The sequence below is a fragment of the Schistosoma mansoni genome, chromosome 3 (assembly GCF_000237925.1).
Source record: "Schistosoma mansoni strain Puerto Rico chromosome 3, complete genome".
NCBI lineage: Eukaryota > Metazoa > Platyhelminthes > Trematoda > Strigeidida > Schistosomatidae > Schistosoma > Schistosoma mansoni.
Window position 1 is genome coordinate 659,348 of NC_031497.1, and position 27,677 is coordinate 687,024.

General features: G+C 35.0%; 1 protein-coding gene across 1 annotated transcript in view; it reads right to left on the reverse strand.

The window, feature by feature from the left end:
• Smp_194650 (hypothetical protein) overlaps positions 1–27,677 on the reverse strand; it is a gene marked incomplete at both ends in the record, with an annotated part of 67,197 nt that overhangs the window by 615 nt on the left and 38,905 nt on the right. Inside the window, 12 exons of the mRNA XM_018798835.1 lie at positions 1,348–1,602; positions 4,400–4,896; positions 8,023–8,177; positions 12,068–12,178; positions 13,472–13,565; positions 14,647–14,842; positions 18,142–18,318; positions 20,166–20,222; positions 21,252–21,310; positions 24,702–25,069; positions 26,621–26,740; positions 27,264–27,368. Coding sequence (XP_018650684.1) covers positions 1,348–1,602; positions 4,400–4,896; positions 8,023–8,177; positions 12,068–12,178; positions 13,472–13,565; positions 14,647–14,842; positions 18,142–18,318; positions 20,166–20,222; positions 21,252–21,310; positions 24,702–25,069; positions 26,621–26,740; positions 27,264–27,368 — 2,194 coding nt within the window. The remainder of the gene's footprint in view (positions 1–1,347; positions 1,603–4,399; positions 4,897–8,022; positions 8,178–12,067; positions 12,179–13,471; positions 13,566–14,646; positions 14,843–18,141; positions 18,319–20,165; positions 20,223–21,251; positions 21,311–24,701; positions 25,070–26,620; positions 26,741–27,263; positions 27,369–27,677) is intronic.

The window sequence follows — 27,677 nt, forward strand, 5'->3', positions numbered from 1 at the left end:
ATGATGTAGTGAAGATTTGTAGCTCGAATGGATGATTTTGATGGAGTTTTGCTCTCTAATTTGGATGGTTTACTCTTAGAGCATGCATCATTATTTTGAAAGACGTCGTCAGCACAAACTTCAAGTAGAAATCCATGGCCAAAACAGTAAGCTCATATAACTAAACTCCATTTTAACCAGTCTAAACTATAGTCAGTTTTAACAGATCAACACTGATATCTTATTATCACTGATGCTTTTTGCATTGATTTAAATAAGTTGGTAATCTATACTTGTGATTATTTCAAAGATATAATTCCATATCGGTACTTTTGCTTACAATGCTTGTGAATTAAGGCTATATCGAGGCAATACACACAGTATGCACATATGGCAATAAGAGACTGACCAGTTGCAGTCCAAAACATCAATGGGAAGATTCAAACAAACAATACTAAGTGAATTATCACTATGATTACTATGCTTACAACAATAAGTAATAATAACATGCACTAGGAGCATTCAGACATATAGATATACTCGTGCACATATATTAGTTCAAGATCAAATATAATAGGCCAAATATATGGTAAATGAAGGACGGTATTCGTCGATGCCATATATGTAATTTGATAATGTTTAGCTAAAATACTTGAGGGACGTTTGTGAGTATATACATGGTCACAGAGAGATTATCAACATTGGTGTGCATGTATATCCACCTGAAGAGTTCAAAGTCGGACGAAACACATATCATGAATTTCATATCTAACTCTACTTATCACACTTATTGTCCTAGATAAATACAAGGATATGATTTGTTATTTATATTTCATGTTTTTTTTGTTGAGTTATTATCTATTAAGATTACATTGGTTGTGTTTTTCCTCTCCTGTTTTAAGTGGATCATAAGGGATAGGATTTCTGAGAAAGTCAATAAGCTTCATCAATATCAGGTCACTAATACTACTACTGTAATGAACGAAGATTCATGTGGGCACAACCAATTTACTTTTGATACAAAATTACATAATATCTCCATAAAAAATGAGAACCATATATTAAATACTTCATTTGCAAATATTCCATTAATGGTCCTTCACATTCTGTATGGTTCTTCCAATTCACAACTTTTTTCTATTTCCCTTTCTGTTTTCTTCAACTCGATCTTCTTAGCCTTTTGCTGCCATGCATTCCACTTCTGATTGTTATTACATACTACTTATGCCGACAGACATAAGTAGCATAAACCACATTATTAATACTAAACTAGTTCATTAATATTGATTGGTTTAACCATAGCAGATCAAGATGATATCAACAACAATAACATTTATCAATCATAATAATATTCTCTTGATAACTTACTGAATTCATAGGACATTCATTACGTAACTGATTGATACATAATAAACATTTAATAATTAAATTTGTATAGATTGTTAATGTAGTCTCCATTGAAGTATTCATACTTTGTTTTAATTCAATTGTAGACAAATTCGTAGTTTGACTAATTGGATTTTTATGTAATAACCAAGAAAATAAAAACATCCATCGAATGGATTCATTTGGACGTTGAATTAAATAACGTGATATATAGGCAAGACCAGAAGATTTTCGTGACTAATGAATATATGGATGATTATTTAAAGTAAAAGGAAAGATTAGTCATATAATTTTAAAAGATATATATATTAGATCAATGATTTTATGAGAACTAACTAGTGGAAATGAATGTTTGAGACCAAATGCAAGGGATTAGTGGATGAACTCGGCGGGACTAAACTTTATGGACAAGCCAATCAGAAGCTTTCGCGGGTTTTCAAGGTCACGGCGCTAAGTTCGGTACCTGATTCTTACGTACGATCGGTTTACAGCTGATTTTAGAGAAGACGTGATAATTCAGCGTCTACAAGAGAAGGGATTATTAAGAAGTTTCTATACTTGTGACTGTGGTACTCAAATGACTTTCTTCGCTCGATCATGATTAAGGTTAAGACCCTAACACTAACCCTAACCCTAAATCTAACATTTCCAACGAGTTAGGAACCGACAGGCACCAACAATAAGAATTTTTGAGACCTTATCATGGCTCCAGAGGCCGACTAATATGGAGCCATATGGATGAGTTCCTGTACCGTATGCACTATGATTTTAGAACTTCTGAACCTATATCTGACCTTGAGAAGTTTTTGAGCCATGTAAAAGAACAGTATCTGCTTTAATTTTTTAGTTTTGTATAATATATTTTTACTGTATACTGTCTTCTGATTGGCTAATATTTCTCAAGGTCATTCAAGATTCGTTCAAAGGTCGTCCATAAAGTTTAGTCTCGTCGATGAACTCTGTTAAAGAGTAACGTTGTAGCTTACTTGTTAGATACTCGACTTTAAACTACTATGTTTGCACAAGAACCAACCAGTGTGGTAAAATCTATTTATATGAACCGAGAATAAATGGCGTAAAAACCAAACCTACGATCTAGTGTTCTAACTATTAAGCTGTTGTTTCATCTGGTCACAAATATTGAAGTGAAATGCTCATCTTTAATATAACTACTATATTAGACCAATATTTCCAAAATTTTGTGTATTTAAGAAGCTGTGTAAGTGCTAGTGGTGGTGTGAGAGCGATTCACGTATAGTGAAAGTTAAGGCGGCTTAGAACAATCTGGCCATCTTTGGCGCCTTCATAATGTTAATATGGCTGTAAAACATCGACCTGCAATGCATTAGCGAGAGCAGTTTTGCTGTATGTTGAGCAACTCCCTGTGTTTGATCATCGTTGTCTTCAGAGGATTACTAACATCCAGTGGCAACATCATGCTAGTAATGTGGAGGTTCGGCATCGTGTGGTCGAGCGCAGCGACGATAATTCAATTTGTCTCACTATCTTGAGATATCGACTTCGGTGGCTTATACATGTTCTAAGAATTTCTTCCCAGAGAATTTCACATCATATATTATTTGCCGACTATGTACCTGGTTAGAACAAGTGGAGAGGTAGTTAGTGCATGACACGGTGTTGTGACATGAAAGAAAGCTGTACAGGACTGACTTCTGTTGGTCCTTTACGACTCCCTGGGTGTAGTCCTAGAGATGGTGAGACACAGTAGCTAGAGACGTGATCAAACATAATTCAGAATAGAAGCCAGTGGAGATCCTGCTGTAACTTTCTTTTACTTTCTATATAAACGTTAACGTAACTTTTTTTAACTGAAAGAATTCTTTCTGTTTGTATTTTTCCAAAGTGAACTGTTTCGCCCATTATTATTATTATTTCTTTCTCATACACTAATTTCTGCTCATTGTTGCTCTTCTTTTTATCTTACTCACCCTCCGTTATCTATCACTACTCTGGAATTCGTCTTGAGAATTTCATCTTGTTGTGCTAATATGTTGTAAAGTTCGACAGCCATTGGAGATTATAAAGTAATAGGTAACTATATCATCCTAGTATGGAACCCCTCAGTAGTGTGCATATACAATACCACAACAGATTGAACCCAGGATATTCAGACTTTCCAGTAAACGTTTACCCTTCAGATCACTGAAATCGAGTCTAACGACTTGTATTTTTACCACAAAACCATTTTCCAATCCCATTGATGAAGAGCAAATGTTGTCTCCCAAGAAAAAAGTTGAACTCTATTTTTGATTTATTTTCTACCAATTTGAGGTGAAAAAGAGGAAGACCGAACAACATAATGTGTAAGAAATTAGAAGCAGATATCAAAAGGATGAATAGTAATTGGAAAAGATTGCCAAGGACAGAGTTGGATGGAGTTTTATTTATTTAAACACATAAATATTAGTACAAAGGGGCACCGAATACATATGCGCCACACAAATCTCATTTCATTTGTGTGAGGGCTGTAATACTGCCAAGCTGCCCAAACTGAAGCAGGTGGTTTCCTTAGGGGGCCACACCTAGAGCCTTTGACCTAGAGGTCTAACCCACAAGGCAGTAAAGCGTCGTGAGAAGATGCAGTTCCATGGTAGCTGGTGATCAACGATTGATTCATACGCCACTTGTCCCCTTAGGATACTGCAGCCCATGTATATCACCGGTTTGGAACAAGGGTTTTCCAACTCCTCCAAGTGAACTTTCTGTGTCCACCAACCCGGTTAAAGCGCCGGATATTCGCTTTTCGTCCTCTCGATTTCGTAAACAACACCCCCGCGACTGTGAGAAGGCAGTGAGTAGGACTTCCATGGTAGAGGCTATATACGCGTAGTCATGTGAGAGTATTTGGAGAGAGAGAGAGGACTCTCCCCACTCTCGGCAGTACCAGGAAATTTGGATAGAGAATCCTGGTGGGTGGCCCTATGCTCCTCCATGAGGGGGGGTAACAGGCATAAATAAATTGTAACTTTCGATGATCAAAAAAAAAAGAAAAACTAGAAATGATTTCACTTACAGAACATAATGATAAATATGTATTATTCATTATCCAATTATTTAATTCATTTTCAGTTAATTGTCCACCTAATGGTAAATAATTATCACTGATACGATTAGTAAATAAATCTGGTAAATTTGATAAATTTTCATATTCCATTTGTTTTTTTGATGAGATTTCATATATCAATTTACATAGAGGTGAATTCATTAGCCAATCAATATCTTGACCTAAACGTACACCGATTTGACTTAAATTATAAGCTAATGGTAAGGAAATATCATAATATTGATCTGTTGAAGATGACGACGACGATGTGAATAATTGTGCTTGTTTCATAATTCCATTTAAATAAGTATGTAGTTTTTGAATTTCTTGCATTGGACCAAAATATGGACAATTTATTAATTTTATAACTAATAATAATAAGAAACCAGCATTTGGTTGAAATTGTAAAGCAGATTTAGTAACAAATGAGCCTTGATTAGGAAGACGTTGAATTTCTTCAGTTAAACCTTTAAAACAATTAATTAATTAGTCAAAAAGAAATGGATAAATATGGAGATGCGATCAATGAATAGAGCACAAAACAATGTGATGAGATCAATAGATGGAGATTAATAATACTACTACTAATAATAAAATATTTTAACAGTCGGATTCACGAGTCGATTCAAGATAGACCACCAGTAAAGACCTGGAAGTACTGAACGGTCGTTTGGTCCTAGTAAGGGAATCCTCAGCAGCTTGTGTACACTACCCCTCGAGCGCGAACGCTTAACCTCTAATATAGTCTTAGATCGATCCGTTATTATTATTTTAGCACATAAATATTGGTACAAAGGGGCACCGAATACATATGCGCCACACAAATCTCATTCGATTTGTGTGAGGGCTGTGATACTGTCCAGGTGACCAAACCGAAGCAGGTGGTTTCCTTAGGGGGCCACACCCACAGCCTTTGACCTAAAGATCTGATCCACAAAGCAGTGGAGCATTGTGAAGAGATGCAGTCCCATGGTAGCCGGTGACCAACAATTGATTCATATGCCATTCGTTCACTCAGGATACTGGAGCCCATGTGCACTATTGGTTTGGAATCAGGGTTTTCCAACTCCCCTAAGTGGACTTTCCGTGTCCACCAACCCAGTTGAAGGGCTGGACATTCGCTTTTCGTCCTCTCGATTTCGTAAACAACATCCCTGTCATGAGAAGGCAGTGAGTAGGACTTCCCTGTCAGAGGCTATATACGCGTGACTATGTGAGAGCATTTCGAGAGAGAGGGCGGGCCCTCCCCACTCTCAGCCGTACCAGGGCATTTTGGGGCTAGACTCGTGAACTCAACTGTTAGAATAGAACAACCTCCACAAACCCCTGTACTGATAATAATAATAATAATATACAAGAGTGAAACCCACAGATGATTATCGAAGAGGAACTAAGTGATTAATTAGTTGTAAATATTGTAGTTGCCGCTCTCTCTTTGCCTTCTGATTTTACGCGCCGTTAAGATTGGTATTATGACGGTTATCAAGGTGAACTATTAACGAAGCACGGCACTACATAAATCCGACAGGTTGTTCGCCACTCGAATGGCTTAGTGATAACGTCTTAGAGTGAGAAGTCTGATGACACGGGGGACGAGTCCATCAAGAAGTATCAGTTCCCTTGAAATTACGGGTACAATTTGTTGACAAGTGTCAACTGGCACGAAACTTAAGTCTAGGTTTTCTTGTCAACTGTCACCAACCACCAAAAATATAGTGTACACAATGTCATGTCACTTAGACTAGAGACCACACATAGCAAATTGTTCGACAAAGTTTAACAAGCATTAAACGACTGAGACATACATGCTATTAGTCACTACTTAATGATTAATTAACTGTGGAAAAGAAACCATCGAAACCAAAACAACATAAATCGACTCTAAATCAAACGAAAATCAGTGGTAACAATGCTTTTTTTGCTGTAACAAAAAGCCAATTCACTGATCACACATAAACAATATCAGAATATTAAATACGATGAGTTATCCTTCAAAACGAACTACTAAATGTTAGTAAAGTATGGAATAATAGGATAGTCATGATGTGGAACAGGTTTGAAACTAAAGGTTTAGACTGATTTAGACGTGTCATATAAGATTCCTAACCACAGAGAGACTGAGACTCTGGAGTCTGACCTATGACATATATATTTGCTTAGCTGCCTCTAGCCTATTGTTGTGCTAACCAGTAAAATATATCGAAATAGACAGTAACTTAAGACTTAAAATACGTATCTAAATCCCTGAATTCTACAAACGTTCATAGATTCATTAACTCATTCACTATCTCCACCTAGAACTGAATCTCTAAATTCGACATTGTTTGCCCAATGCTTCCAACATACTTTAAAGACACTTTTGGTCAATTACATGTCCTCTACTAGAGAACATCATGTCTCACTGGCTTTACTCGTCGTTTGATAAGGGGATGAATATTCGGTCTGCATTATTAGTAGTAAATGTTGTTACCTCCCCCCCAACACGTTTTAAAAAATACAATTATTAATATTTAGTCAATTAGCAATCTGCTTGGGTTAATGAAAAGCTAAAGATCATTGAAGGGATTTGTGCCCCCTGAACTACTTTACTCACAAAGGTCAAACTAGGAATTGGCATAGATCAATCCTGAAATAGAAATTTGGATTTAGACGGAAATAAAAAGGAAAACATCTCAAACATCTTTGCATGGTTACTTGAAATGTTCAGAAGATCTCAAATCTTATCAGAGTCTTTACCAAGCAAGATTATGAAATTTGCATACTTTAAGTTAAAAAGTGAATTTCCATGTAGGATTGTAATTCTTTGAGACGTAAGATGAAAGGTATATTACCCCGGTTTAAAATTACATCCAAGATTTTAAAAAATCAAATAAAAACAGAATATAAACACATTCGATGGACAACACCGAATGTAAGTAGTTTAGATAATAGTGTGTCATAAGTATATACCTGAGCAGTAAGTGTTCGATTAAAAGATATTCAGTAGATTGATATAGTTATTGTCAAAAGTACCCTCGATCAACAAAGTCAATTGCCACACCTCCACAGTAAGAGTTATGGTTAAAATAGAAAATCGACAAACTATGTCTGTTCAAAAACCAGTCAAATGGTATAGATAGAGATTGAGTAGTTACACTAGTGGACATGAATAAAACGGAGCTAGAGGTTTATCAGACTTGTTACTTCCAAGCCACAGTTAAGTGTTGGATGTATAAAAGAAGCTAATATCTTCCATTGTTTTTCTATGGGTAACTGCCTCACACCGTTGGATGTCAGACCAATGGTCTACAGGTTAAACTTTCACATGCAAGACCGAAAATGTTAGGTTCGATTGCCGGTTATGGGGTCGTGGATGCGCACTGTTGAAGAGTCGTATACTACGACGAAATAGTTATTCAGGACTCCCAGATTTTCAATAATGGTTTGACTTAGATCAGTTCATGATTTTGATGAAATCCAACGGTCCCCACAACCCTTTACTCACAATATGTATCAATATAAATTTGAATAATGAATTCAAGTTTTAACAACAACAAAAAAGTCATTTCAGAATATTGAAATCACACAGACAAATAGAAAAACAAATGTCTTACATATTAGTGATAAATTCTCTTGTGCTGGGTGATCTGGATGCATTGTGAAAATAATACCTTTAGCACATGCCTCAGCTAAACTATGACAAAATGTAGAATTTGGATTTTTAGTTAAATTAAGAAGTTGTTCAGCAATTTTCCAATCAGGTGAACCACTAAAATTAAACAAAAAAATATGTTTTATTCTACAGAATAGATAGATTATGACTAAGTAATGAAATATAGAATATGTGTTTTATCTTATCTGAGACTTAATCAACAGGATATACCTACATCATATTACATTGATGTTTAATATTGAAACTCGAAAACCGAGTAATTTTTGTTTGAAACGACCCACAACGTGTTATCTATTGAAAATCTGAGGTCTAGATAATCTCTAGTGTGTTTAACAGATGTAATGTTTCTATCATATTGGATAAAAGTTTGAATTACTGCAGTGTTGATTGTCAACATTGAATTTTGATCAATGTTTGTTGATAATATGTACACAATAGTACAGACAATAATCAAAACCAGTTCTTAACAGTATAGGCTCACTTGCTGACTTAGAATACGCCGACGACATAGTTTTATTTGGTGAAGACGCTGACAAAATGCTACTAGTTTTCGATCATAGGTGTCTTCGAAGCATTGCTCGTATATCCTGGGACCACCAGGTAAGTAACACAGTTGTTAGGATACGGGTACTAGGTAAGGATGACAAATCGATTGATGAAGTAGTGAAACTTCATTAGTTGAGATGGCTGGGACATGTGTTACGTATGCCCAACCACCGACTGCCCCGACGTGCAATGCTTTATGGTGTAGGAGTAGGTTGGAAGAAAGCTAGGGGCGGCCAGACCAAAACGTGGCATAACTCCATGATGTTGTAGTATCAGTTTATTTGTTAAGCCCATATACTTTATCCTAGCTACTGGCCAAGCCAATTCGCCTATCCATTATGAGTCATACTTTGATCTTGTTCATTATTCGCTTATTAACCTTGGCTATACTTTTATATGAGCATATATGTGTACACTTCGTATCTTATTCATCATATGTCTGTCACTCATTTTTGTCCGACTATAAATGTTGATTAACGCTTGCTTAAATCGAGTTGGCTTCCCAGCCATCTCCAATACGCATCATCTTTCGCCTCGCTCTCGAGTTGGCTTCCCAGCCATCTCCACTGCATGTCATTTCCGCCTCGTTCACTTCCTTCGCTTATTCGCCTGCTCACTCGCTCGTTATTATTTGCTCAGGTGTTGCTAACTTTCTGACCTGAGTTATTCGACAATAAACTGTAGTTGCTGCTATCCTTTGTCTTCTGATTTTACGCGCCGTTAAGATTAGAATTATATCGGTTATCGAAACGAACGATTAACGAATCGCGGCACTACAAAGTCACTGACAATTGGACTGAGCCATGTTGGTAGGTGTAGACTATCTAGTTGGGATTCGCGAGATGATAGCAATCGATGGTTGGAGACCTTGAGTGACATGGCTCAAAATCGTTTGCAATGGTGAAGGTGCATCCACTCTTTGTGTTCTCCCAAATTCTAATCTTCTGAATTATTTGTGTCCTTTTCCTTTTTCTCTTCCCAAATTTATCTCACTATATTATACTCCTTCAATAACATCTTCAAACCCTAGTCTTTAGGTTTACTCCTTATACTCTTATTACTTCTACCACTATGGGATTTGAATCGACAACTTCATTTCTGTGCTAATGTGGTATGGCAACTCGAACTGATGTACGTACGTACGAAGTTCTACGTTGTGACTGACTGATTCATCAAGGTAAACTTTGAGTGTTGAAAAGAAACAGGAGCGAGATTGTAATTTATGAACGAACAAATAGGATTGAAGATAGCAAGTCTTGGATTTCGACGTGAAATTCATTCATGGTATGGCAACTCGAACTGATGTACGTACGTACGAAGTTCTACGTTGTGACTGACTGAGAAGACAAGAAAAATAATGAAACAGTTTATAGAATACGACTGTATTCCACTTCGTTCATTTGCGTTAAGTACAAAATGTCTAGAATACAGAATTTATTTCGAGATAATATGGATAAAAACATATTTCAAATAAGAACTTGTCAATCTAGAGAGGGAGAGAGAGAATGTGTGTGTATGTACCGACTGGTTCACTCAGAATATGTGGTAGAGATTGATGTTTTATACTCAATTTGATTATACTTGAATTTATCTGAATATTAGGAAATGTTAAAACGTGACTATTTTGCTTTCATAATAATCAACCTTCGGATTTATCAAATAAGTAAACTTTGAGTGTTGAAAAGAAACAAGAGCGAGATTGTAATTTATGAACGAACCAATAAGATTAAAGATAGCAAGTCTTGGATTTCGATGTGAAATTCATTCATTCATATAGTTCAATAGCATTTTGGTATTATAGTTGATGCCAGTTTGTGATGAAGATTCTTACTTTAATTCCTAATCTTAGTCTTAATTCCTCATACTAATTTATAACTATCTTTCGATCGTTGTAAGCAGGTGAATTTTCTCAAGATCAACTCTGGTATCGCTTAAAGGTTGTTTAAAAATCATAATCTCATCTTTTATTTTCTCAATTATTTTCATGCTGTATATTACCAATGATCATAATTCAATTTATATCGGATTACATTAAACATCCCTGTTATCTTCTTATGGTATGTCAATATATCACGTAACTAAATCGCCAATCAGAACATCAACTTGTACGGCCTTGGCTCTTTGCTAAACTAATGATGTATTACCAGCACAAACAGTCTAGAGTCAGCTCTTAGTCCTTATTAGTTCTTCTTACCTTGCCCTACCCGTTGTATCCAGAACACAATCTCAGCTTCTATTGTATGAATCATTTATTTCATACATACGAAGTTTATATACAAACAGACCAGACTATATAATATCATGAAATGCAAAATAATGTTTGTACAAAATCAAGCCAAAAGTGGTTGTGAGAGTAAGAAACCGAACTTTATATCCGCAAATATAGTAAGTAATATGCTGTATTCTAAACAAGTATTTCACATTACACCGATTTTTTTTAATAGGTCAACCAGTTTTGAGTTTTTAGGAATGTTAAGACCTTATTTTCAATCATAATCAGCTCAGAGTTTGAGTAAAAATGTACAATAGGCTAAGTTATCATTACACATCAGATGAATAACAAAGGAATGTAAATACTTGTAGTAGAAATGAGATAGTGAAAACGAGGAAAAGCAATGTGAATGTATGTATGAAGGGGGGCACCATATTTATTTAAACACATAAATATTGGTACAAACGGGCATCGAATACATATGCGCAACAAAAATCTCATTTGATTTGTGTGAGAGCCATGATACTGCACAGGTGCCAAAACCGAAGCAGGTGGTTTCCTTAGGGGGCCACACCCACAGCGTTTGACCTAAAGATCTGATCCACAAAGCAGTGGAGCATCGTAAGGAGATGCAGTCCCATAGTAGTCGGTGATCAACGATTGGTTCATACGCCAATTGTTCCTTCAGGATACTGGAGCCCATGTGCACTATTGGTTTGGAATCAGGGTTTTCCAACTCTCCTAGGTGCACTCTCTGTGTCCACCTACCCGGTTAAATCGCCGGACATTCGTTTTTCGTCCACTCAATTTCGTAAACAACGCCCCCGCCACTGTGAGAAGGAAGTGAGTAGGACTTCCTTGGTATGAAGGAGTAATATCACTTAGTGCACATAGAGTAAGACGGAGAATGAGTGCATGTTGATCGTTATGATCACTCTTGAACTACCTCGTCCATCTAACATCTCCGACCAATGATCATGATTATCACTCAAACCAGGCAGTCTACAGCTACCAACATGGCTCAGACTAATAGTCAACGACTTTATGGACTAATGTTTCGTCTCTTCAATTCGACTGCCTCAAGCTTTCTTACAACTGACTTTTACATTACACAACGAGGAATGTAGTAGTTAACGATGGATATTAGCTATAATTGAATAGTCACTTTGTTCAGATGAAAATTTTGTTATGTATGCATATGAAAGACACACACAAAAATTACACTCACCAAATATATGTAATAAGAAAATAATGAGATAATACAAGACTGAAAAATGCCAATTCATTTGGATTATCACGATATGATAACTGGTTTTGTTTATTCAATAACATAACAGCTCTAAAACACAGAAGATAGAACATAAACAAACAAAATAACATGGTTATCTATAGTTTTGTTATAGGATGAGATCAGTTAGATGAAAAGAATGAGTTTGTTTGGTAACAAGGTGATTTCTAAAGCATATGTGACCGATTATCATTCCCCAATTGTCTATATTATGCAAAGATACAACTTCTTGAGAAGTCTAGAAGTAAAACTAGATTATTAGTGGTCTTGGAAACCTAAATGCACTACTATGAAGCCCAAGAAACACCTGATTGACGCCAGTTGCTTGGTGATTTAAAAGTTAAGCAACCACTTGAGAAACCAAAGGTACTGGGTTTGATTGCATGTGATTGAGTCATGAATACGTTCTGATGAGGAGGAGTCTCATACTAGAACGAAACGACTATCTAATGCTACTGGGTTTTATTGGTAGTCCATGAATAGCAGTTAGTAATTTAAACTATGGAGATTATAGAACTTCCACAAACTCCCCTATACAAATTGTGATATGTTGCGATGTTATGTATTTTCACCTACATAGTTATGTGTCTATTTATAAGTTTAAAGATAATTTTGAAAAGAGTCCTTGTGACCCTACATTCATCTAGCTTTCTGAGTTTTGGGAACATTTTAAAATTGATTGACCTGTTCGTATGATAAATACACTGATTGGGTAAGTGAATTATTTACTATAGTGGGTGTAAATAGGTGTAGAGGAAAGAGTATAACTACTGAAAATATTTATATCTCAAGATAAGGAATTCGGTGTGTATTCTCCTCCGAATTGGATGGATCGGTCATAGACTTTTAATTCTTTCTAAAGCAACATTATTAACATATTCAATTTACAAAAGAAGTGAACGAATAAAATTTCTTCGTAGTCGACTAACTGACTTGTTGATATGTTCAATTGATTAATTATGGTTCAAAGGTGTGTGTGTGTATGTGACAATTATTTACATGTTCATTCAGTGTTGTTATTGTGGTTTACAGTTTTATGGGATTCGAACTCTTGTCATTCTTTAGCAGAATAATCAATAATAAAGATGATGGAAACGCAGCTGACCAACTCTTTAAGCGAATCAAATCTACTTGTAGTAAGCAAAATAATTCATTACTTATTAATTAACTTATGTTACAATATCCTTATTCAATAACAGTATCACATCGACTTCATTCCAGTGATTGTGTATGATCTTATTGTATAAACCAACTCTTCACTACGGATTCATTACAAATAGAATAGATCTTAGTTAGAATGCTTACATAAGAATTATTAAAACGCAAAAAATACATCTATCTTACTTTTGAAGACAATGTTTTGCGGGCACGGAATATCCCACCAATTGGAGTAAAATACCCCGATTATGCCATAACCGTATATTATTAGGCTGGAAAGCTAAACAATAAATTGATAATAGGCAAAAATAAAATTAACCCATTTAGATCTATACTTATAACTTTACATTGAAAAGTTAACTTAACGCCAATAAAAAAGTGAGTTCTAATGAGAATCTGTGATTAGTGGGGTTCCATCGTGTGAAATGTGAGGTAGTTGGTCACCCACGCTATAGTACTCCAATATCACAAGTTAATGGAATTTAAAGATGCGAACCATTATATGCCGGTTTAGTGGTAGTGCTTAAAGGTTAAGTGTTCAACGCGAGATCTGAAGATCTCAGGTTCGATCCTTGGTGTTGAGATTGTCAATGCACACTATTGTTGAAGAGTCCTATACTAGAAAGATATAGCTATTCAGTGCCTCCTGGTTTTCAACAACTGTTTAACCAAAGTCAGTACGTGATGTAGAACTACAAAATTCAACAATTTTCACAAGCTCTCTATAAAATTAAAAAATCGTTTTAATCCAACAAATCTTAATCTACACTGAAAGCAAATAATACAGTTTGATAATCACAGATACAAAATAATGGATTTATTCTTAAACTCTTACGCAATATGTGACAATCAGACGTCAGGCTTTATTACTCAAGAGCTTATAATATCTATTAGTCAATTATTGACTAGCAAATACATTCATTTTTGTTCACATCTTACAGATATAATTCGTAGGACAGTTGATGTAGATTAATTCAATTTAAAGCTAGTTAGCTAAGTGGCAGTGTCTCAGACTGTGAAACTGGGTAACACGGGTTTAAATCCTGTAGGGAGCATCAGTCCCCTCAAGATTATAGGTACCGTCCGTTGACAAATACCAGTAGTAAATACAAGCCATACGCTTTGTACTCATAACATTAGTTTTGACTATGGCCTATTTCAGAACAATATCAAAATACGTCAGAATTAATGTATGTGAAGTAAACTGTTTAAACTGACGTGTAGGAACTGCATATATCGGCATTAGACTTGGAAAAAACCGCCTGACACAACAGTTTCAAATGTAATAATTATTATTATCTGATTATATGTCGATATTACTATAAAATAAGTAGTACGATACAAGTAATGATTAAACTAACCGATAGCCCGATTTAAACATTCTATAGCCACATTGATAGATAGGCGTAAATGTGCTCGTTTATCGAAAACCTGAATTAATTGTGACATATCTTTTGATGGACAAGATGATGCTGATGGATCACAAAGGAAATTAAATCCAGAATATTCAATAATTATAGGCATCAAATGCAGTGTAAGCTGTGAAGCTACTTGATACTAAAATAAGAGGAAGTGAAGGAAAGTAAATGATGTGTAAAAACAAGAAAAACCTCTATAGTATTAAAAATGGAGTTTAGCAATTAGTATTATTGAAAAAAAATTACATCGAGATTGTTTTGATATGAAGTAAAGCCATCAACTCTGCCTGTAGATCTTCTAGAGCTACTGCCGGTCCCAAGCCCACGCAAACGGTAAGGGTTGGGCATGGGGTCGGCAACCGCATTCCGTAGAAAATCTTGCTAAGAAAAACGCCAACCAGACTAAACAAATTAAATAATTTAAACTCTGCCCTGGGAGTCGGAGGAAGAATTATGACGCCTCATGATGAAAGCCGAGATTCTTCGGAAGTCAAGAGGCCGATGCCTCTTCTAACAACCAGAGAAACACTCTTTATAGGTACATGGAACGTCTGGACAATGTGGGAGACCGGGAAGACCAGACAAATAGCAACGGAAATGAGGAGATACGAATTGGCAGTACTCGGAATCAGTAAAACCCATTGGACACAAGCTGGACAGCAAAGGCTAGGTACAGGAGAGATGCTACTGTACTTCGGTCACGAAGAGGAAAATGCTCCACACACTCAGGGAGTTACTCTAATGCTGTCCAGAGAAGCACGAAATGCACTTGACGAATGGGAATCTCATGGATCTAGAATTATCAAAGCATCATTCAAAACAAAGAAGGAGGGGAGCACAATGAATGTTATTCACTGTTATGCACGCACCAATGGTAGCAACGATGACATTAAAGATCAGTTCTACTTGAGGCTGCAACCAATCGTAGCGAAGTGCTCAAGAAAAGATCTCACTATCCTAATGGGAGATCTAAACGCTGAAGTCGAGGTGGACAACACCAGATTTGAAGGTATAATGGGACGACATGTACTGGAAGAGAGATTTGCAAATATATGTGTATTTAACAAATTGGGTATAGGCGGCACAATATTTTCACACAAACACATACATAAAGCTACATAGATCTCACCAGACCACACCACAGAGAACTAGATAGATCATATTTGTATCAACAAAAGAATTCAGAAGGACAATTGAAGATGTGAGAACCCAGGGAGGAGATAATATAGCTTCAGATCACTACCTGGTGGTGGCCAAAATGAAACTGACGCTAAAGAATCATTGGGAAAATGGATAAACAGCATTACAATGGTTTAATACAGATTTCCTACGATATACTGACAAACTCAGCGAATTCAAGATAACTCTCAACAACGGGTTCCAAGCCTTACAGGATCTACTGAAAGAACAAGAAACTACGATGGAAGACAACTGGATAGCAATCAAAGAAGCATTAACTTCAACGTGCCAGGAGGTTCTAGATACTAAGAAGCATCATCATAAGGAATGGATCTCTATCGAAACCCTGTTATGGATTCAAGAAAGGAAGAACAAGAAGACAACAACTAACAACAGCCGAACAAGAATAAAGAAAGTCAAATCACAAGCTAAATATACGGAAACAAACAAACAAACGAAGAATAGCATTAGAGCTAAAAAGCAGAAATACGTGGAAAAAGCTGCTAAAGAAGGAAATATGAAACTATATAACACGACAATCGTTTCATTTTATTCAGAAATTATGAATCTCATGTTTACTCCTTCAAGTCAAGAAAATCCTTAAGATCATCTTGAAAATAATTTTTCTGTTACTATAAGATACAATCAACTGCAGTGATAAATCTACACTAGCAACTATTAGCTTTGAGAAGAATTTTGCGTAGATTTAGAGAGAAGTTATGGTCGACAAAAAACACTCTTGTTAAAGAAAATGATATATATGGTGAACATTGATGTTAATGAGTGGTTGTAGTTGCATTAATAAACCAAAGTGATTATAGTTGGAAATGTGGAGATAATAGGGGTGAGGGGATTCCTACTCAATGGTTTTGACATTATTCCAGATTCATTGACCAGAGACCATACGTAAAGTAATCGACAGTGACAGAGAACCAATCAGCTAATAAGAGAGGAGGAAATCGAGAAATGACATTGGAGATGGATAGGATACACTTCATAAAAACCATTAAACTGAACTACAAAACAAGTCTTAATCTGATATACCCAAGGCAAAAAGGAAAGAAGGCAGACCAAAGAACACATGGTGGCGTGATTTGTAGACAGATATCAAAATAGTAGAAAGCATGAGTCAATTGAAGCTAGACCACCATGGAAAACCTGGAAACACTGGACGGCCGTTTCGTCCTATTATGGGACTCCTCAGCAGTGCGCATCCACGAACCCGCTCTCGCGAGCGAGACTCGAACCCAGGACCTACCAGTCACAAGTCGAAGCCCTTAACCGATAGACCACTGAGCTGGCATCCAACGGTGTTAATGTCTAACTTCAACTGATCCACGAAGTTGAGCAACCATTCACCAATTGTCTTCAGTGAGTTCCTATCTCACAACAGACGTGGTTTTGAACTCCACTGGTCACTGCTTCTCAGGTTTTCCATGGTGGTCTAGCTTCAATTGACTCATGCTTTCTACTATGAAAAATACTAAATCTCCACAAAACCCCTTCTGATAATTAAGATATCAAAATGCTTATTTATTATCCAGAGTAGTCATCACATTGTTTTTGTGTACTTTATTTATTTTCTTACCTTAACCTGTCTAGTTGACCTTTTAATTTTCATATAAAAATGTCTTAACAAGTATATGTGTGATCAGATTATATAATATATCACATAATTCTGATAAACTTCGTCTTCTCATTGCATTATCGAAAGATATCAAAAGGATGGATGAAAAGTGGAAACTGCCAGAAAGGAGAGGCTAGGACAAAGTTGTTTAAAGATTTCTTGGTCGATGGCCTACGCCCAAAGAGGGGTAACATGCTCAAGTAAGGGAGATGCCAATGTTATTCGTAACACATTAATAATAATAACAAATTCCTATTACTAATGAATTTAAACAAATAATATACTCAGCTGTAAATTTTCGTAATTTCCCGTTGCTAATATTTAGGCCATAAATTAATTGGTCAGTCTATGTTGGTATACGTGCATCTTAACCAGACGCCTTAAATATATTTAAAAAACAACGAATAACTTCATATTCCGTTGGACAAAGCAGTGATTGACCTAATGAACTCAATAGATCAGTGGGTAACACAATGGCGTTCGAAGCGATAGATATTAGGTTCCAGTCTTCAAGTGAACACATCAATTTAAGAGTCCTCAAATAGGATGGAATATATGTAATAAATTCCACTATTAGTCACACTTGAAATATATCAAATGCATTCAAAAATAAAACATTTAATTAAACACACATTTGAACCGGTATACGCAGCATGTATCAAATGACTCAACACTTCCGTATTGACTAATAATCCAGGACCGATCGACGGAGTACCAGACATGACAGCAGTCAATTGAGCTGAAACAAGCCAAACTCTAAAATTATCTGGATTAATCGCTTTAGCTTGTTCTACCAAATTAACTGCAAGCTTAAAATAAGGGAAAAACAGTTAAATGAACAGAATGAAAATAAACTTTGAGTTTTTATTAATTTTGATCAGTTGTACAATGTATCAATACATACACACGTACCCACACACATAACTCTATGAAACAGGCTACTATTATTTGATCATAAACGTTTTTATGTAGGCTGGAGACCATCAAGTAAGCAATGCTGAGGTTACATGAAGAGTACTAAGTAAAGATGGCAAAACAGCTGATAGAACCGTTAATCTTCATCATGGTTGCGACAAGTATCATGTATGCCTAACAATCGCGTTCCTCCTGAAAGAATGATATCGATTTCGAAGGAAGAGAATGGAAATAAGATACGGGATAGTGGCAAAACTAAGAAATGATACTAGTTTACAAAGTCTTTGACTACTACACCGATACACGTTGGTGATTGTCATAAACTATGGTAATGTTGGTTGATATGTCTCAAAATTGCTTACAATGACATAAATGAACATTTACTTTGTGTTCCCTTAGATTGTAAATTGAAAAACTATTTTAGGCCTTTTTCAAGTATATTTTATTATTTCTTCTCGTTGTTGTTATTTTCTACTGTTCTAGCATTTGCCTCTAGAACTTCATTTCTCTATGCTGACATAGTGTGGTAACTTGAATTGATTGATATTTTTGTGCTAACTCTATGTAGATTATGAATTACCAACTATTCATGGAAAATAAGATTAAATATGTACATACTAATACTAGGGAAGAGTGTAATAATGACAATACTATTACTTATCAAAATAAGATAGGCAAATTCATTAAAAAACTGTTTTAAAATCTTTTACTTAAATGATTCTTAATGCGTGTAACCAATGAAAGCATACTGTGATTAGCCCAGTGAACTAACACAAACAAGATCACTCTGTAATTGTAGTGGACGCTACTCACAATGATATTTGTAAGTAGTGTGCAGCGGAACGTGGTGTCGAAATTGAAAAAAAGCCAGACGGAGTGAAAAGTTTCGGTGCAGCGAAAGCACGGCGTCGATAGAACACTTGGAGATCAAACGAGAAGACAGTTCAGATGACAGAACATACTGAGGAATGCAAATGGACGATTGAAGGCTATGTATACGTATTATGCAAATTGTAACTTCTCGCGATAAATATACAATAGTATAATTGCTAAATGCAAATGAACAGTAACATATTCACCAAAATAATGGGTACACAAATCATTCGTATATATACAATTGTGTTCCTGACACAGATAATGAGATGTAGGGTGAAACATTAAGTAGGAGCATGATCGACTTCATCTGATTGCATCATACCTAGTGCTTGATAATCAGGCGGGAATATAAGCACAGAGACGCGATATACGTAAAGACTCGCATATGATTTTCGACCAGTTACTAGCCGCAGGATCGAAGCCTTACCTACTTAATTCAGTTTGAATGGCTGAAAAGTATTATTATTCATCATATACAAACGAAAAGTACAATTCGAAAGTGAGTACTACAAAGCTGTACTCAATAAACATAAGATATTATATTAGCCCAAATAATAACTCATTCACTAGGGGTAGTACAGATTCGAGTACTTGACTTCGAGTTGCACTTAGGTTTGAGGAGGCTGATGATACTAATCCGGTTTTCCAGAGTGAAATAGCAGAAGCAGAGGACCTAAAAAAATGAGCTAGTGACTAAAAGTTGAACCGCTGAATAAATGGTTTACATATTAGACTAAATATATTTGACATTTAACATAAACCGGAAGAAAGAGGACAGAAGAAATTTCAAAAATCACAACTCCATAATTGGGAAAAGTGAGTGTGACAGTAAAATAGATTCGAATTTACACAAAAAGAAAATTACTTCAGTTTGACCCTGTTTCATTTGTAGCATTGCCAAATTAACCATGACGGTGGTATTCTATGGGGAGAAAAAAGTACATATATAAATATAACGGGAAGAGTTCAGAATTAGGAAGACAGAGGTTGTCAGGAGTATAGAATAACACTTCCTTTTAAGTATAACAATTAATATTAGACTTGGTAATTTCAAATAAACTGACCAATGAGCAGATTAGATACAATTTATTATCTACTCAAGAAATATAGGGTTTTGTGGAGATCCTAACATTTTTCAGTTTCTTTTAAATTACGAACTGATCTTCGACAGGCCATCATTGAGAAAATGGTAGCACTGAATGAGCGCTTCGTCCTAGTATGGAACTCTTTTTCAGCAGTGCAAACACATGGAATTGAATCCAGGAGCTTCAGGGTCGCAAGTCAACGCTTAACCTATAGACCACAGTTAATGGAAGATGGTCACATAATACTGGGGTTATGAATGAGCACTAATAAAGAGTCCCATACTAACACGAAACGGCCTTCCACTGCTTTCCGGTTCTCTATGATGTTCTAGTTAAGATCAGTTCATGGGTTGAAAAAATATAGTATTAATAGTATTATTATTATAACAGGATGCATAATTATTAGTTTGTATACCTAATGTTTGAGACATTAGGATCAATAGCATCTAAACCTCGATAACAAGACGTTTTCTCAAGTAGTATGGAACCTCAGGTTTGACGAATTTGAATATACTCAAAAAGATAGGATGATTGATACTCAACTCATAAGCCTTTTTTTCTACAAATGAAAACTCAGCTTTCGATTGAATGAAGACCTTAAAGAGAGAGAGGAATATATTAAACTAAGTGATGATATTATAAATACTGGGATGTTGAAAACATGACAATAATTACGTGCTAATTTACTGACTGGTATGAAATTGTATCCTCAACGTTTGAGTTACACTTTACTTGTAAGGACTGATGATATTAATTCATGATGGTTACTTCACTTTCTACACAACTTTCCTACCTTCATTTCCTTATAATATTTATGGTAACCATAAAAAGAGAATATTAAAAACAAACTATGAATTGAAACATACATCAGGATTATAAAGCAATGCTTGACAAAGACAATAGGTAATTTCTGAATCCAAGTTTTCTAGAATTGTAAAACAACAAAAAAGACAAGAATAGTATTAATATACAATTGTAATCATAATAATAATAAACCTTCACAAGAACGACTAACGTATTGGGTTTTCCAGTTAGCATACGGTGAGTTCTAATATAACAATCAATTACAACTCGAAGAGACTGAATGTCTGTCACATAACAAACTTGGACTCCAATAAAGCGATAAAGAAGACAGGACTTTTAGAGTAGCTTTAAATTCCGTACAGAAGTGAAAAGGAACATCCAATGATCTCGGGGCACATAAATTATCTAACAACCTAAAACCGATAACGACCAATCAGGTAATAGTTATTTTGAAAATATGGATTACAGAAAAATGTCGTCAAGGTTATTCACATTTTAAAGAAAGAAACGTACATGTAATAACTAAAGGAAAACTGAATAATTTGACCTCGCCTAAGCAATAAGACAAAATTTAATGAAATATGAATATCGAGAGTTAGACTTTTTAACAATAGTCCTAACGATTGCTGACACAGTGATCAGCAGATTAGAGTTATGTGAAATTAATGGTTAATTTTAGTATTTTTAATCTTGATTTTAATTTATCTCTCATTGATCATGTACATGATTTCAACTTCTGATACAAAATTCACTGAATAGACAATGAAAGTTCCCGAGCTTTTCAAAACATTAGCGAATAGTCAATGTTAAATTTAATCTGTTGAATTTAATCTGAAATAACTTGGATTATCCCGTTGTTGATATTTGATTGAAATTTGATCAATCTTGGTCGGGAAACGGGCTTCCTGTGAGAATTGCCTCGATATAGAGACTAAAACACAAGTTAATATAGAATAGATTAAACGTGGCTAGCAATGGGATCTAGGACATATTTTTCGTCTCATTTTGGACTCGTCAACTGAACGTGTCTGCATCTCAAAGTTGAGGTTTACTCCGACACCCAGTATAGTTCGCTTCAAGTGAATAGCTATCTGTATTCAGTAGTTAAGTGGATAATGTGATGGCGTTTGAAGGGAACGGTACTGGGTTTGAGTACCGAAGTGAACATCAACTGTCAGACGCAGGTACATCCAGCTGACATGTGGTGAATGGGACGAAACGCGCATCCTGTAGATTCCACTGTTAGCCACATTCCATCTATTCAGTGTTAAATAATAGTATGGTTATATTGATTTGATTAGCAGAATAAATTATACATCCAACAGACTAAGATCATCAATCTCATCGTAATAGGATTATGAAGAAACAATATAATCCACAAAAAATATCAACCTAAACAAAAACCATTTTCCCTTTAAAACAGTAATGTATATATGCATTTGAACTATTAGTAAGATATTAACAATAAGTATAGTAATTGGCATATTTGATGTTGTACAAATTAGTGTAATTATATCATGAACTAATGAGATCAAGTATAATCACTTAGTTAGTCAGACAGCTAATCAAAAGCATCGTAGGACATGGTAAATATATGAGTTGGATCAAATCACTACAATATATAAGTTTATTTAGCCGTTGTCTGAATTCCAATATGATTGAATTGTTAATGATGTGGATGAAATATAAATCGTACTTACATTGTATATATTCTGTTCATATATCCTGTTAATAACAACTCGAGTATAAAAATTCGAATACTAATGTTTCGGATGCTTATATTGAATAGATTCATTTTAGCAGTCAAAGAGATGAAAAACAGAGAAGGCAGATGTGTCTACTCAAAATATTACTCATTATAAGAGTTAATATGACTCAAAATAGATAATACATATTAGGACAAGGAGACAGGTATTGGATAAATATATGTTGAGACACACATGTATACACTGAAGCACACATGAGGTATATAAATGTAGAATTGGAAGGGTTTGAATATGAGATATATATGTAATGAATTATAAGCAGAAACGGATGGTGGCTAACAGTGGAATCTAGGACGGGCGTATTGAATGTCACGATTTCCTAAGAAAAAAATAGTTATTAAAAAAGCAAAGATGACACAATGGTCACACGTGTCTATCCAAAAGTTAGCACCAATCTCATGTGGTCGTGTAATAACATGATAGCTGTTACATTAGCACAGAGAGATAAAATTTCCAAGATAAATATCAAAATAGTAGTAGTAACAGTATCAATGACAGAACAAAACGTTACATGTAAACAGAATTAATTGAAAAAAAGAAAACATTCACGAAACAAAAGGAATAAGTATTTTAAGGCAAAGATTAAATGTATTGATGCTACTGTGACTGGTTTCAAACCATATGTTATCCAAAGTATTCAACCTCCATTGATCATAGATATCGCGTTGACCTTAAACAAATTAGTTTGCATTTATCAACATAACATCGATCCAACAGTCAACAATTTTATGAAATGATATCATGTCTGGGTTTGACCACAACCCCTAACTTTATGTCAACCTACTCCTACCATAGTAGTAGTAAAAATATCCAAAATAATTAAAACAGAATGAACTTTCAAACCACGACTTAATTATTATTACCTATGCCTAACCATAACCTATCTCGACGGTATACATTTGGAGGAAACGAAGGTAGACCAAACTAAAAGGTGAGGATCGATCCAACAAGTCATTGGCTGTTTATTAAACTGATGTTAATCAATGCATACTATCTGCCTAGGTTTCGCTTAATAACTGTGATCAGTGATTGGGTGCTAAATGATATGGCTTAAAATTCACCAAAATGGAGAAGATCCATTTACTCTTTATATTATCCTCCAGATCTCAAGTTCCAATATTACTTCATATACAACTTTTCACTCAGTCTCTCCGAACTATATTATCAATGTTTGATTCTTCTCATTATCGCTTGTGATACATTATTTTGACGCTTTACTAATCATCTTTTTAGGTAACGGTATATATGTCCCAGACTTTATATTGACTAAAACTAAGTGACTGATTGGCTGAACTATTCATATTACACACAAATAATAGGAAATAAAACTATTTCGGAGATTCAGAATATTCCTCAAAAAAAGCCCAGAAGGGGCCAGAAAACGCTGGAAAACATTTTATTCACTAGAAATTTCTCAGCGACATCTACAAAGTAAAAAGTCACGTGTCACATTCCTGGTTGGATGATTAGCTATCATGTTACTATGTTTAGTAGGGATCCAGAAACTTCCAGAATCCCAAGGCAATCTGAAATGCTACAAATATCCTCAATTTTCTGTGCATTAACCTTGGAGCAAAGCGTTCTTTCCATATTTCGCTCTTTTTCTCTCGTATTCAAGTTGTCGTGTAGAGTTCACCTGGAGTAATTAAAAGACCTTAGGAAAGTAATTCAAGCGTTTAATCAGAAGATTTATCACAACCTCAAATTAAGAACATGACAACAACAACAAAAAGAAAAAAAATTTACCATCACTTGTTGAATAAACACCAGCTAATGAAGCCCATGCACGTGATTGAAGTTTTTTAATTAAATTAATACGATCACGTATATCTTGTTCATCAATTTCATCATCAGTTGTTATTGTACTTGGTTCATGTAAACTTTTCTCTTTTAATATTTCTTCTAATAATTCACCATAGATACTAGATAAATTATCTAATAATTGTAATGCATTTTTTAATGTTGATTCAGATAAATAAAATAATTCATTTGGTATCATAATGAAATTGAATGGTTCAACAATATGATCCAATTGATTTGTTTTAATGAATGATTCCGGTGAAATATTATTACGTTGTATATAATAACCTTGATTTAGTTGATTAATGCCTAAACTAATTAATATAGAACTTATTATTAATAATTTCAATGGATCCGTTTTAGTTGTCGATGTAGTAGTAGTAGTAGTACTGGTACTCGATTCAGTATCCTTATTGCTAGAGAGTACATTTGGATCTAATGAATGTGATGGATAACGAATTGAACTGATCGATGTACGAAGAGCACATGCTAGATAGCTGAAATAATAATAATAATCATACAAAATAGTAAAAATATATTTTAAGCGTTTGAGGAGACTTAAAATTCAAGATTTACATCACTGGCAGACTTTAGTTGAACAACTATTAGAAAACCAGGAAATACTTGATATATAGTACGCGGATCCTTAACGGTACTTACCCATAACCCTATAAAGTGAAACGTAACACTGTAAGTGCTCACAAAGAACAGTGAACCTTAAGACTATCAAGTCTCTATCCAATGGTCAAACATTTCTAACTTTAATTAATTCTCCACATTGTGTAACCAATATCCAATGTCACTAGTGGGTCAAACATTCAATATGGATGAACTCCAGCGATCATGGTTTTTCACTAGAACTCCAGGATTAAGTTATCCAAATTAGTTAGACACGTAAATTATTGGATCCTGACTCAGTGGTTTAAAGGTTAAACGCAGGCCATGAGGACTGAGTTCAATAACTAGTGATGCTGATGTGCAATACTGAAGAGTCTCGAACTAGGAGAAAAAAACTGAACAGTACTTCCCGGTTTTTAATAATTTTCTAAGACCAGTAATTAGCACTCAATACGGAAATAATTAGTAGTTTAAAAATATCACAAATATTAATTTCGTGGTAAAATTAATTTTTTTAGTTGAGCATTTTAGCATGGCAGTGATCAAAATGATTAAGATAAGGAGAGAAGTGAATTATTTGAAAGAACCCACCCCCAATATTGGTTATCGATTTAGGTGGAGACACTAATATTAAAGCAGTATATTTGAGAAACTCTTGGTTTGAGGAAAAAACACCATAACACTAGGTGTAATTTAGTTAGGGAAATCAGAAAAAATCCACATTGAAATATGCAGTTTGCCACATACTATTTAAAGTTAAGAAAGTCATCGTCACAAAAGATGTATATTAGCATTATGAGTTATGTAACCTCAGCAATCAAATGCACGTTCATATCTTTGGCCTTGAGTCAAACATTTTGTGTGTGGGAGAGAGAGAGTTATTGACACCACCTATGGTAATTTGAATGGAAGTAAATGAAGCGTGAATTGTACCGATAACCTAATGTTTAAAGGTTAAGCGCTCGAAACACCACCATTTACGCTTTACATAGATAGTTGAAGTCCACGTAGATTTATATTCTAATCTTTAAGCCAATGTAGTTACTCAGTAATTAGATAAAGATACTTACTATCCGACATCTAAACTCAAGTGAATAGTGATTTGACTTGGCAATTCCATTAGTTAAAAAGTTCTCAACTCAACTATTTACATCCGGAGAAATAAATGAAAATTAATTACTCCTTACTACTTATATTAATAATAGTAGCAATAATAATTAGAAAGAAAAGAAAAGATTGAAACATACATCCCACCAAGGTGAAGACATGTGACAATATTAACTTTAATCGTTTCCGTAGGTTTCTTCGATTCGGACAGATATTGAGCACCATTCATTAAAGAAACTAAACGTGTCGGGACATCGATTCTATGTATTTAAGGAATAGCAATAAATCAAAATATGAGTGAAAGAACAATCATAAATAAAGTAAGAAACAGTAATGATATAAAATCAAGAGCTAATTGGATTAACGCATATTAAATGTTAAAATTGAAATGTTTTAGGCTTGAGTCCTTGCATGAACATCAACAATGTGATATGGCAGGTACATTCAGCTGACGAGGACTAAATAGGATGAAACTCATATCCTGTAGGTTACAATGCTAGCTATATTACATCTATTCTCAAAAAAATTTGTGACATCATGGATATATAGAGGTGATCCATATCCATACAGGATGTATATATACAAACTAAGATTGATCGAAATTTAGTCAAGAATATCAGCAAAGCACTAACAAGTGATCAACCATTTTATAAATATTTATTTAAACTTCAAGAATCCATATAACACACTTTCAGCATTATGCTGATCACTAATTTGAGCGATAACAACAAAAAGAACACTTACAATAACAAACGAGAGAAAAACAAAAAATCGACAGCTTACAATAGTTCGGGATCATCAATCATAGACAATAGGCTGAGGATATCACCTGTATATCGGAAAAACCAGAATGGTACAACTTTGGAACCGACAAAATAATTCAATAACCTGGAACGAAAACCAGTAGAAACAAATTACCATAAAAAATTTTTCGATTTTATTAATGTGCTTGAGCACGTTTAAATGTCGGAAAACAATGAATATTTAGATTGATATCATGAATGGATCCATGTTAAACCACCACTAAAAACCTGCAAGCACTGGACGGCCGTCTCACCCTATATGAGACTCCTCAGCAGTGCTCATCTACGATCCCGCCCGCGGGACCCGGACCTTTGGTCCCGCGCGCGAACGCTGAGGAGTTCCATACTGGGACGAAACGGCTGTCCAGTGCTTCCAGAATTTTCACGGGGGGTC